Genomic DNA, 13,939 nt, shown 5'->3' on the forward strand with positions numbered 1-13,939 from the left:
TTGTTACACTGCACGGTCCTTTGGGGAGGCGTGGGCTGTGTCCACCAATGAGACCAGCTTGTGGGGTAGAAACACAGGCACCTGGGAGGAAAGGGGACCGTGGTGCACTTTATCCCCTGCCCAGGGAGTCCTCTGTGTGTGCATCAGGGGACAGGAAAGGAAAACAGGATTGAGTTGTCCTCTTGGGCCCTGTCTCTCCACCAGGATTCCTTTTCCAGTGCCCCACATGCCCGCTGGCCTGAGTGCCCCGGGTACGTTTCAGGGCCTGGAATGCCCCCACCCCATCCTTAATAGGAGCATGTGCAGTGATAGTTGGGGAGGCTGTGCGTGCCGGGGGCAGGGGGTGTCTGAGAAAGCTCTCTACCTTCCTCTCCGTTCTGCTCTGAACCTAGAACTGGCCCCCCTCCAAAATAAACTCATTTTTAGAAAGCAGTGCAACAGTGTTCATCAAGGGAACCCAGGCACCCACAGCTGGGCTCACTGTCCCCAGCGCTGCTAGCAGCCACGGGCTGTGGTCAGAACATTCTTAGGTCCGCAGTAACTGTACCCCACTCTCTCCCCAGCACTGCAGAGAGCGGCCCCGGTCCATGGTGGTCATCGAGGTGTTCACCCCCGTGGTGCAGCGAATCCTCAAGCATAACATGGTGAGTCGCCCTGCCCCAACACCCAGACCCCAGCGCCCGGAACATGAGGCCCCGTGCGCCTCCCTGGCCTTTTGCGTTGGCACAGATTTGGGGAATGTGGTTGGCCCAGCGTGACAGCCAGGAACTGCGGTTGAGATTTTTGTTAAGGACTTTTGGGGTTTTTGTACGGCTTGTCCTCCATTATGGCAACAGGAAGAATCTTTTTGCAGTACCTAAGAATTACAAAAATACCGCAGCTGGAGGAGAAGAGGAAAGCCTCCCAGGAAGAATAGGCCCAAATAATGTCTGTAGATGCCCCGCCCTCAAGGACCCAGAGCATAACTTCTCTCTCCTTTCGTGTGGGCTGCGCACAGCGAGGTCCTTCCAGAGAGCACCGTATGGAAGGGGGCAAGAGTAGCCTTGCAGTGGAGAAACCAGACACACGCAGCCTCAGCCAGGTGATCAAGGTCAACATCAACAACAACAAGCCAATTTGGCAGCATGTTCCCTTGACAGGACGTATAAAAACGACACTTGACCCCTATGGTCTTCCTCCCAGTAACCCATCACCCCATTCCAATCATGAGAAAAACATCAGACAAATCCCGATGAGGGGACGGTCTACAAAGTACCTGGCCAGTCCTCCCCACGGTCAAGGTCATCAAAAACAAGGAAATTCTAAGAAACTGTCACAGCTCAGAGGAGTCTAAGGGGGTGTAACGACTAAATGTCATTTGGGGCTCTCCATGGGATCCCAGAACAGAAAAGGGACATGAAGGGAAAACTGAGGAAATCTGAATAAAGCGTGGCCTTTAATTTTTTTTTTTTTAATACAAAGGCAGGATTTAATTGCACACTTACAGCAGGTGGGGTGCTTGTAATCTGTGTGGCCCCTTGGTGTTCCCTCATCATTCCAGGGACAGCAGCAAATGCCATTATTTGCCCTGTATGACACGAGGAAACTGAGGCTTAGCTAGGTCTACTAAGTGGCCACAGGGGCCACAGGTAGGAATAAGAATAACATCTTTTTGCAGATATTTATTGAACACTTTCTTGGAGTCAAGAGTGTGATGCTCTTTGAGTGTATTGTGTTATTAACCCTCGTGCCATTCCCATGACACCTGTGCATAGGAGGAATCTGGGACCCAGAAAGGCAGGACAGGATAGGCAGGGTCTGGTGAGCAGCTGTGGGTGGTCCTGATGGGAGCTAAGGAGCAGGCAGCCTGAGGCCAGGGCCCGTTCCCAGTCACATGTTATACTGAGGCAGCCACCACCTTAGACTTGAGAGTCTCCTAGAGCATGTGAAAACAACTGAAAAAGAGTAACCACAAATCATTTCACTTGTGATGTAGCTTGCCTCTCACCACACCATGCCCCTGAAGAATACTATATCACCTACAGCCCCTTCCCCAGTCAGGAATGGAAGTGCATGACACATGTGCTCCTCTACCCCTTCCATACTCATGGCAGACATCATTAATCAATTATAGCACTCTTTCTGTAGAGCCAGAGATAGCATCAGACTCTTTTCCCTCCTGCATTCCAGGCCACCACTACCAACTGAAATCGTGTTGGTACCATAATGAACACTATGTACCATTCTCTACCCTAAGCGATTGCAAACCGTAAATGAATTGTTGCTGATTTCTGAGCCCCTCCTAGATTTGGGGTAAATTCATTTCTTGTTTTCAGAACACAGGGGAGAGGGACACCCTGTGCACTTCTTTCTCCAGGACAAGGAGACTCCCCACTGGGGGATGGGGCGGGGTTTCTGCCTTAATTTGGGTGCTCGTAGTTTCAAGGAGGAGCTCTTTCTGGCTTTGGCCAGCTGGGGGGAAAGGGGCCCTATTTGTTAACTTTAAAATCACTGCGGGTGTAGTGTATGGAGCGGGCGGTGCCATGTTGGAGTTCAGAGCAAAGGTTCTTCAGGTTTTCTCGCAAAGGACCTTAACTCGTCAGTGGCAGAGCCACACCCCCAGGACATACTTGGCAGAGGAATGCCTCTTCAGGCACATAAACATTTTTGCATATTCCATGTTAGTCAATAAACCATTTCATAAGGGTTCTTTGGGGACATCTGACTTCAGAGGGAAAAAATTCATAATTCAGACAGGCTCTCGGGGCTTCACCATACAACGCCTCTGTTGTATTTGGTTAGTTTTATGGGCCTGGAGTGTTGACCATGTAATAATTTTCTCTATAAAAATCAGAACAGCTCTGGGTAGACCCAGAATTTATAGTATCTGTGGCGGTCTGGCAAAGAGTAGGGACCCTCAGCCACGAGTCCTCGCCTAACTTGTAACGAGTACCCCCTAAGTGATCCCAGGTGTCTGGGGATGCTTTAACGCACCCAGATCCCACCTTGCTCTTGGCGCCTCCTAATTACACACCATGAGCGGCGGCGTCGAGGAGAACTGCTGGGAGGACCGAGGAGGATCCGCCTCTAGTGTAGAAGAACAGACTGTGTTAAACTGATTATGGCCATGCCAGGCACAGGCAGACCTGACCTCATGGAATCCTAACAGCACAGGTGGTGGGCGAGAGAGAGCTTTGACATTCACTCACTGAATGCTCCCTGGTGCTTAATGAGTGGCCACCGGTCAGCTGCACCGTTGTGGAGCTGAGGCTCTCAGCTGGTGTGGGGGGTCAAGTCTCTGGCTAAGGAGCGTACCTAGCCTGCCTAAGCCATGAGCCTGTTGGGGTGGCATGAACAGTGACTTCTCTTCACCCCAAATGCAGTGTTTCTCCTTAAGGAGGCACTCAGACATTTAGGAAATGGGGGGAACGTAGCCACAGTGCTGTTCTGGGATTTGGGGGCTCCCCCATTCTGAGTGCATCTCTTGCAAATATGTTATGTGTCCCCTTTCATGGATGAGCAAACTGAAGCTTTGAGAGTCTGCAAGAATGTTCTTTGCTAGACTGAAATAAAAACTAGAAACAAAAGGAAGCGGTTCTTTAGTATGTTCGTCTGGAGATTCAGTCCAAATAATTCGCCAAACTGCGTTCTGAAGAATGACCATGTATCTCTGTGCCCCCATGCCACTCGGAGTGTTCTTGTGGCAAAGGAGGTGAGAAGACATGGCTGTGGTCCCCAGTGGACCACCAAGTAATCTGACCTTCAGTTTTCCAAAGGGAGCATATATTTCCGAGGCTGCTGGATCCCTCTGTAAATGTTTATTTCCATGGAAATGACCTTGATTATTCAAAAATCTAATAGCTAAGATGACAGTTACCTTAAGTCTCTGTTGAAGCAGTTTATAAAATCATAAAACCCTCGTGGTGGAAGGGGGCTAGAGATCACTTCTGTGGACCCTCATTCCATGGTGGGGACAGTGAGGCCCAGAGACAGACGTGGCAGCCCAAAGCCAGATTAAATACTTGTGAGGCAGAGGTCTCATTTTCTAACCCAGGGGGGAGGGAGAGAGAGAGAGAGAGAGTGAGTGAGTGTGTATGTGTGTGTGTGTGTGTGTGTGTGTGTGTGTGTGTGTTTCATGCCAGTGCGTGCATTTTTCTGAACTTGCTCCGGGGGCTCTGCTTCCCTCTTTATATAGCGGGACAGTCCTAGCAGGCAGACGAGTCAAAGCTGCCCCTGCACTGTGTCTCACAAAGGACCCCTTTGACTCCACATGAAGAAGCCCCCCAGCGGCTCTAGAAACTCTCTCCTGGGAGCCTGCGGGAGGGAGTGGTAGGAACGGGTTCCACTCAGAGCTTTCATGCCAGCTTCGGGGTCAGTTAGACCTGAGGGGGGTCTCTATTTCTGTTCTGCAGCTTAGAGTCCTGATTCAGGCTGCTCTCTTTAAAAACGGGTTCCACTGAGATGGGTACAGAGGGACAGGTCTGGAGACTCCAGGCTCCCCTCCGTGGTCAGCCATATCACTTTTATGGAGGGTCGGGGGCAGGACGGTGCCGCTCCTGACTGGCCAGCGACAAACCGAGGGGCTGGCAGTCCCAGCACCTCCCCAGCCCTGGCCACGACCCTGGGAATGAATGTGGAAGCCAGATTCACAGGCCCGTCTGGCCCATGCCTCTCTCCTGCGCCTCTGTTCTGCTCCTGGCAAGCCCCAAGCCCCCCACTGGGCTGGGCGCTGCCTTCCTGCCTCCTGGCAGAGCTCTCTGTGCTGTGGCCCCTGTCTTCCTGACACCTGGAGGAGGCCGAGCACGGCAGCCACCACTTATGGCCCTTGGCCGGCACGGGCAGGATCCCTGTGTCCTTGACCTGGCCCCTCGACAGAGCCCCGCAGTGGACCCTTTAGTTCCAGGGGGCTGGTGGATGGAGACGTGCAGGGGCTGCTTTCCCTAGCGTGGCACAGATGGGGCCTCCAACCAGGGTGGTGTCCCTGTCCCCTCATGATAGTGACACATGCCAGTGCCTCCCCTGCCACTAACGCGTGGTGCCCAGGCTCCTCATTGCACATGCATGCCTCTGTCTACAGCAGCCTCTTACAGACACACATCCATTCACACCCACCTCTCACACTCACTGCCTTCCACACCCACCTCACACACTTCCACACCCACCTCACACTCACCTTCCACACCCACCTCTGTCACCTTCCACACCCACCTCACACCTCCTTCCACACCCACCTCACACTCACCTCCTTCCACACCCACCTCTATCACCTCTTTCCACACCCACCTCACACACTTCCACACCCACCTCACACTCACCTTCCACACCCACCTCTGTCACCTCTTTCCACACCCACCTCACACCTTCCACACCCACCTCACACTCACCTCCTTCCACATCCACCTCACACACCTCCACACCCACCTCTCACACTCGCCTCCTTCCACACCCACTTCATACCTCCTTCCACATCCCCTCTCACCTCCTTCCACACCCACCTCTCACCTCCTTCCGCACCAACCTCTCACCTCCCACTCACCTCCTTCCACACCCACCTCCCACTCACCTTCTTCCACACCCACCTCCCACTCACCTCCTTCCATGCCCACCTCACACTCGCCTCCTTCCATACCCACCTCATACTCACCTCCTTCCACCCTCACCTCTCACTCTTCTCCTTCCACACCCACCTCTCACAACCTCCTTCCACACCCACCTCTCACACACCTCCTTCCACACTCCACATTCCCCTCAGAAGCACCCTCCCTTGTCCCCGCAGCCTTTCTGGCTCACTTTTCTCTTTCTCATCTCATTTGTCTCGCAAGTGCCTTTTGAGGGTGACTTTCTCTACAGCCAGCAGTGCCTGCTCATCAGATGGTCCTTCAGAGCGGAAGCGCGGGTGTCGCTGTGCTGTTCTTTGAAGTAGACGCCACCTGTGCTTTCGCGAGGGTTGGAGTCTCCCCATTGCCTTCCACATCAACAGCTCCAGGCAGAGCTGGGTCCCGCCCTTCTTTCTGGTGTCCTGGCTGACCTGGGCTCCTGCCCTGCCTGGCACCATCCCCTGACTCTTGTCCTCTGCTGTCTCCGCAGGACTTTGGGAAGTGCCCGCGACTGAGGCTGTTTACTCAGGAGTACATCCTTGCCTTGAACGAGCTCAACGCGGGCATGGAAGTGGTGAAGAAGTTCATTCAGAGGTGGGTCTCCAGCGCGACGTCCCTCTCTGGCCTAGGAGCCACTTTCCTCTCTGATCCTGTTTCCTCAATTATCCACGGGGGGACTGTTGTGTAATTAAATGAAGACTCCCTCTATGAGGTAGCCCCTAGCCTACTGCATGGTGCCCGATAGGAACTCAGACACAGTGGACCTCAACAACACTGCTGTTTCCTCAGGTCCCACAACCCCTCGGGCTGTAGGTGCCACATGTTTAGGACTCATTCCCACCCCTGGTGGTCCCAGAGCATCATCGTCGGGTGCTTGAACAGTCACCCCTTAAACATAACCAACAGGAAGCCAAATGTTCTTGCTCTTACTCACTTTTGGTTCTTGGGGTTGGTGTTTTGGGTTTTGTTTTTTTTTTTTTTTTTTTTTTTTGGGGGGGACGAGGGTTGCTTTTGCTTTGTTTAATTTTAAATTTTCTCTCTGTGCTCCAGTTTCCTCATCTGTAGCACAAGAACCATAATACCCCTCGCCCAGTTAGTGTGATGCTCCAGTGAGTAGGAGACACAACACATGGGGAATGCTGCAGAAGTCTCGTGTCAGGCCCAGCTGTCATCATTCTTGTTCCTCTCATCTTTTCTGTTTATCTGTTTGTTTTGAGATGGAGTCTTGCTCTGTCACCCAGGCTGGAGTGCAGTGGCTCAATCTCGGCTCACTGCAACCTCCAGCTCCTGGGTTCAAGCAATTCTCCTGCCTCAGCCTCCCAAGTAGCTGGGATTACAGGCACATGTTACGAGTCCTGGCTAATTTTTGTATTTTTAGTAGAGATGGAGTTTCAACATGTTGGCCAGGCTGGTCTCGAACTCCTGACCTCAGGTGATCCACCTGCTTCGGCCTCCCAAAGTGCTGGGATTACAGGCGTGAACTACTGCCCCCAGACTCTTCTCATCTTTTAAGAAAATCACAATAACCCATTTAAACAAGTTCTGAAGCTATGTATTTCCTAAATATGCTCACTTGAAACTCACGAAGCCATTTGAGGGTGGCTTTGTGACATGCCCTCATGCCAGAGCCCTGGTGACACCATCCAGTTGTGGTTTGCAAAATGTTGTCAGGTTAGGCCGTTCTTAGTGACACCAGCCTTGATGACAGCTTCCCAGAAATGATACAGGTGTTATCCTCAGGACCACCAAGATAGCCATGACAAGTAATAATTAGTGGCATTTATTGAGGACTCAGTGACTATGTTGCTGACTCTATGCTAAGCCAAAATGACCCTCATCATTTTTCTTCCAAAGCAGGATATGTTTGAAAGTAAAATGAGGTGTTAGGAATAATTAATTATTCTTGAACCACCAGGTGTAAGCATGACTGTCCCAGGACATATGGCCACCATTTGCTAGGTCTCTCAGTGAATTAGAAAATTTGGTCCTAACTGTACCCCAACTGAGGAGGGGGCTGCTATCCTCATTTTATAGCTGCAGAAACAGGGTGGAGAGTTTAGGAGGTTTCCAAGGCCACTCAGGGGTTTGAACCCAGGAACCCTGGATCCAGAGTCCACAGCCATGAGCTTTGCCTTCTGCTGCCTGCACATGGCACAGCCAGGACCCAAATCCTGGTGCCACCAATTGCACAGTGAAGGCTCTCAGAGCCCCCCAAGTGGTGCTGGCAGAGCGGGCAGCCCGGTGCCTGAGCAGCGCCCCTCCCTTGTCTCCCTTCCCCTGTCCATGGGCCCACTCCTGCAGGCTTCTCACCCCAGCACTCTGCTTTTTTCCAGCATGCACGGCCCCACAGGGCACTGCCCCCACCCCCGGGTCCTGCCCAACCTGGTGGCCGTGTGCCTGGCTGCCATCTACTCCTGCTATGAAGAGTTCATCAACAGGTTAGTTGCTGAAGCACTGCCACCCAGAGGGCTTGGCAGGGGCAAACTGCCACCCCCATCATGGGCAAAGTCACCAAGAACTGACCAGGCCGGAGAGGTGGGGTGGCTGTTTACTGGGCAGACCTCTTGATGTGTTTCCCAGTCCCCTGGGCCCATTGATTCATGGGCCCAGAACCCAGGGATGCTGCTGAAAAAGCAAGCACTGAATCAGCACCGCAACTGCAAGGCTGTTAAAGCTGCTTGGCTTTAGGAACAGATGTTGTATGCTGAAGATCTCTCACCGCTGGAGAGGTGTGACACACTGGTGTGTATGTGGATGTGTGCACATGGGTACGCAAATGCATGTGTGAACTGTGCGCATACATGTGACTGTGTGTACGTGTGTGCACATGGGGGTATGAATATGTGCCCGTGTGTTGGGGACAAGGGTTGAGACAGTAAGGTTTACCCTATCTAGTTCTGCCTTTGAGAACACAGGTTTTGCCCATGATTTGCATGGTTTTATTATATTTTTTTGAGACAGAGTCTCACTCTTGTCACTTAGGTTGTGCTGCAATACAATGGTGCAGTCATAGCTCACTGCAGCCTCAAACTCCTGGGCTCAAGCAGTCCTCCTACCTCAGCCTCCCAAGTAGCTAGGACCACAGGCACATGCCACCACTCATGGCTAATATTTAAAATTGTTTTTGTAAGGACAGGATCTTGCTATGTTACCCAGGCTTGTCTCAAACTCCTGGGCTTAAGCAGCCTTCCCACTTTGACCTCCCAGAATGCTGGGGTTACAGGCGGGAGCCACTGCACCTGTTTTTCTTGTGCACCTGCTGTGTGCTTGACACAATTTCAGTGCTGGAGAGCGAGCAAGATCACAAATTCCCTGCTTTCCTGGGGCTTCCATTGTACCAGGAAGAGATCATGTACAAGTAAATGTGCAAGATCACGTCAGAGGGTTAGAAAAACCGTGCCAGCAGTAAAACCGAGTGGTGGGGTGGCGAGTGACTGGAAGAGGTGGGGGGGCAGGGCCGCCACCTGGCTTTGGAGCCTCCAAAAGGAAACTCCAAGACCAGGATTTGGGTGGAAGTGGCTTCCTAGGAAGATGGTCCCAGGAAACACTGGGGGACAGGGAAGGGAGGACATCAGTAAAGTACGAATTAATAAGCAGGTGAGGCTGGGTGAGGTGGCTCACACCTATAATCCCAGCACTTTGGGAGGCCACGGTGGGCAGATCACTTGAGGTCAGGAGTTTGAGACGAGCCTGGCCAACATGGTGAAACCCGGTCTCTACTAAAAAAATATAAAAATTAGCCGGTCATGGTGGCACATGACTGTACTCAGCTACTCAGTAGGCTGAGGCAGGAGAATAGCTTGAACCTGGGAGACAGAGGTTGTAGTGAGCCGAGATCACACCACTGCACTCCAGCCTGTGCAACAGAGTGAGACTCCTTCTCAAAAATAAATAAATAAATAAATAAATAAATAAATAAATAAATAAATAAATCAGCAAGGAAGCAAGCAGGTGACCGCTTCAGGCAGCTGGCATGCACTCCCCCTGTGCCCTAGGAGGCCGTGCGGAACACACTGAGAGTTACCCCGCCAAGGCTGGCGGTGCTGGGGTAGTCACTCACCAGCTCCCATCCCTCGCTGGCTGAGAACTGCTCCTGGGATGCAGACTGATGCAGATGCCATTAGTTTATGGGGAACTTTCTGCAGTCACCTCTGGTGTCATGGGAGAGGATGTGACATGCAGAACACGGTGGTCTCTGCTGCAGCCACCCAGTTGTTCAGGTGGTACACTACACACTTCCAAGGAGACCAACATGAGTCCAGACCCCACCAGAGCTGGGGATACGGCAGGAGGGTATTTCAGTCTTTTCTTGAAATGAAGGCGGTAGAGCATTCGGAGTCGCTGAAAACCTGTACGGGGGCACTTCTCAAACAAATGCCATACTGCTGAGTTCTTGGGAAGGGGCAGGAAAAGGCATTTGATAAATCAGGGGCTGTTTTCTTGCAGCAGGGCATGAGAGAGGGTGACTAATTTAGTGTCCTCAGCCTCAGGTCCTGATGTTCAAAGGGGATCATGTCCCACCTTGAATCGCTTCCCTGATCAGAAAGAAGTGCAGGGACTCCAAGGGCCAGAATGTGGAGATGGGAGGCTGCTCATTCCCAAGGGCCTGTTCTGGAGCTGACAGCACGGTGAGGCAAAAAGAGGAGAAAACGGAAGCCAGAGGGTAGTGCCAGGCCTGCTACTTTTGTATTTTTAGTAGAGACGGGGTTTCACCATTTTAGCCAGGATGGTCTCGATCTCCTGACCTCATGATCCACCCACCTTGGCCTCCCAAAGTGCTGGGATTACAGGCGTGAGCCACTGAGCCTGTCTTATAGTATTTAAGTTACACCCAGAGTGTGCAGGAGCCAGCTCACACGTTACATTTGGGAACACGTCCCTTCCCAGTTCTGTAATGATATCATATTGGTAGCTTGAAGTAGCTGTGGTGAGTATTTAAACCAAAGAAATTGGTAAATACTGCAGATCAGGGCTTCTTCTTGTTTTTTGAGACAGAACTTCACTGTTGTCGCCCAGGCTGGAGTGCAGTGGCACGATCTTGGCTCACTACAGCCTCCACCTCCTGGGTTCAAGTGGTTCTCCTGCCTCAGCTTCCTGAGTAGCTGGGATTATAGGTGTGGGCCACCATACCTGGCTAATCTTTGTATTTTTAGTAGAGATGAGGTTTTACTTTGTTGGCCAGGCTGGTCTCGAACTCCTGACCTCAGGTGATCTGCCCACCTCGGCTTCCCAAAGTACTGGGATTACAGGCGTGAGCCATCGCACCCAGCCAGATCAGGGCTTCTTTCTTTGGAGAGTTGGTTGTTAAGACATTTACAAGCGTACCTTAGGTTATATGTCAATTTTTAAACAAAAGAAAAAAGAAAGAAACAAAAGGGTGCCCAGGACCCTCCCAGTGCCATTCTGATTTAATTAGGATGGCCCTGGCATCCGTTTTTGGAAGGAGCCTTGGGGAGGTGATATTTATGTTGATACCTCCTGGCTGTTCTCCAGGCAAGAAGCAGGAAGAGGGTGACCCAGGGAGAGAACCACATGGGCAAAGGCCTGGCAGTGATGGGTGAAGGTGCGATTCGTCACAGTGTTTTTGTTTTTGTTTTTGTGTTTTGGGTTTTTTTGGAAACAGTGTCACTCTGTCACCCAAGCTGGAGTGCGGTGGCTCAATCTCTGCTCACTGCAACCTCTGCCTCCTGTGTTCAAGCAATTCTCATGCCTCAGCCACCCAAGTAGCTGGGATTACAGGTGTGCACCGCCACACCTGGCTAATTTTTTTTTTTTATGTATTTTCAGTAGAGTTGGGGTTTCACCATGTTGGCCAGGCTGGTCTCAAACTCCTGGCCTCAAGTGAAATGCCCCCTCAGCCTCCAAAAGTGCTGGGATTATAGGGGTGAGCCACCGTGCCCGTCTACAATGTTTTTGTATCTAAGGGTCCTTGAACCACTACTTCAGAATCCCCTGGACTGCTTTAAAATAGATTCCTGGCTGCACCATTTCTGGGGTATGGCCCAGGAGTCTGCCTTCGAAACAAACTCCACAAGTCATTCTGCTGCACGTTGAATGTGGAGGTCCCTGCAGGGGAAGAGCTGAAGGAAATCCATTGTGACTAGAGCAGAGAGAAGGAAAGGGAAGCAAAAGATGGAGTTGGAGAGGAAAGCAGCGCTGGGCCATGAATAGGCAGCTTCTCAAACCTCCTGGTGCCTGGGACTGTCTAGGGGTTGGAGTTAAAATGCAGATTCAGATTCAGCAGGTGTGGGGCGGGGCCTGAGACTCTGCTTGTCTAACAGGCTCCCAAGCCTAAAGCTGTAGGCTGGGGATCACACTGTAAGTAGCAGGGCTGTCCTGGGTTTCAGTGGCGAACTTTTATCCTGGGAACATTGGAGAGTCTACAGTGGGTTGTAAGTGGAGAAGGGACGCGATAGGATTTCAGTTGCATTCCCCTCTGGCTGCTGCTGTGAGGAGGATGGAGTAGGGGGCAGGCGTGGCCCTGGGAACTGTTAGGTGGCCGTGGCAAGGAGATGCCAGGTTGGAGGCGTGGCGAGGGTGGGACGGTGCCTGCTGCCTCATGCCCGCCCTGGCTCAGCCGTATTGAGCCCCCTCGGAGCCCACAGTAGCTTGGGTTCCAGCTGATGCCATAAGTTTTCTGGATATCACCCAGAGAAGCACAATGCTGCCGACACGTTTCCTGGGCTCAGGTCCATGACGCCCCCTCAGCCAGTCCCTTCAGGATAAAGCCTGTCACGTCCTCCAGGCCGTCCACAGTGCTCTCCGTGGGCAAATGTACACAATGTACTCACACTGAAAAGAACAGACAACTTGACCCAGGTTAGCGTGGCTCTCTTGAAAATCACCAATCTGAGCCAAACAGCCTTGAAAATCCACTTTTAAAACCCAGCAATGGCAAACAAAGAGAAATGCAGTGTTGAGCACTTGGGGAGCAAATCAGATCTGGACCAAAGAATTTAGGTCTGCCCCCATCACAGACCACACACAAGTTTTTATCAACGATAGAATTCTCGGACTTTAGCCGATGGATTGTTTATTTCCCCCAGCAAAGCTGAAAGTGTATTTATTAAACACCCTTGGTGGGCTCAGCTCAGGCCTGGTTCCTGGCATGTGCTGGATACATTCAGACCCTTCCTGTGCATGGGGTTCAAGTTCTGCATGCAGCCCTTGGAGGGGCTATTCATGTGCCCCCTCCCACCCCTTCCCCCAGCTGCAACGGTTCCCCAAGCAGAATGCCAGCAGTGTGGCCCTGTCCTCAAGCCTGGGAGCCCCTTTAGAGGCACAGGACCCATGCCTGTGGCACATCTGGGGAAGGACTAGACAAGCAGGTGTTTTCAATCATGCCATTGTACTCGAAGTCTTGGATTAGTGGATCTCAACCTTGACCACACACGAGGAGCCTTAAAAATTGCTCATATCCAGGTCACCTCCTGGAGATTCCTGTCTAACTGGGCTTTAGGATGTTTAGAAGTGTACCCAAGGGATCCTGGTGTCCAGCCAGGGGTGGAAAGCTTTGGTTTAGGAGGAGTTTGAGGGTAGGAAGGGCAGGGGTAACAGGCAGAAATCAAAGAAGACTTCCTGGAGGAGGGGACCTGCACAGTTCTTAGAGGACCTTGGAAGCCATCCTAGTTAGGAGGATCCTGGGCTTTGGGGTCCAGGAGATCTGGCTTCAAATCCCATCTCCAGTGACTCATGGGGTGTTTAATTAGGGGCAGATCATTTAACTTCTGAGACTGTCTTTCCTCATCTGTGGCACAGACACGGTAGGAATCACTGTTCAGTGATGTCTGTGAGCATCTGTGTGACTGCACTTAGCACCTTGCCGGCCCGTGGGCACCAGCAGAGGAACCAGTTGATGGTACTACTGTCCCTTATAGTGCACCTCCCAGGCAACTGGGCACCTTGGGAAGCAGTCAGGGGAGGGGCTTTAACCAGGTCAAGGCTCTGACAAGTCCTGCCATTAAGAGGCCTAATTTCATCTTGTTTGCCCCAGCGTTTCCCTAACGAATGTGAGATTAATAATGCCATAGAGCCCCTTTCTGAGTTAACACGTGTTAACACCTTGTGCAGGCTTCTGTTCCTCTGGGCAGTTGAAGATGCTGTGCCTGGAGGGTTACCCAGGAGGAGTAGGGGTTCCGCAGACAGGAGGGCTAGACTCCAGGGCCCAGACTAGAATTCTGGGGTTTGGGATCCCATTGAAGTAGATTCCCAGGAGGAGGGCAGATACTGAGCTTGCTCACTTGGCTGGGTTTGAGGGCAGGAGAGCAGAGTCCTGGAGGACATTGTGGCATGAGGTCAGGGATTGGAGGGCAGTTAGACCGCAGGAAGCAACTAAAAGCAAAATAGTAGATCCCATTGGCTTA

The 13,939-nt window shown here is 51.9% G+C and overlaps 1 protein-coding gene across 1 annotated transcript in view; it reads left to right on the forward strand.

Moving 5' to 3' along the window:
- CMIP (c-Maf inducing protein) overlaps positions 1-13,939 on the forward strand; it is a 267,353-nt gene that overhangs the window by 218,560 nt on the left and 34,854 nt on the right. Inside the window, exons 7-9 of the mRNA XM_030822208.1 lie at positions 564-644; positions 6,067-6,170; positions 7,910-8,014. Of these exons, the coding sequence (XP_030678068.1) occupies positions 564-644; positions 6,067-6,170; positions 7,910-8,014 (290 nt within the window). The remainder of the gene's footprint in view (positions 1-563; positions 645-6,066; positions 6,171-7,909; positions 8,015-13,939) is intronic.

Source organism: Nomascus leucogenys, chromosome 2, assembly GCF_006542625.1.
Source record: "Nomascus leucogenys isolate Asia chromosome 2, Asia_NLE_v1, whole genome shotgun sequence".
Lineage (NCBI taxonomy): Eukaryota > Metazoa > Chordata > Mammalia > Primates > Hylobatidae > Nomascus > Nomascus leucogenys.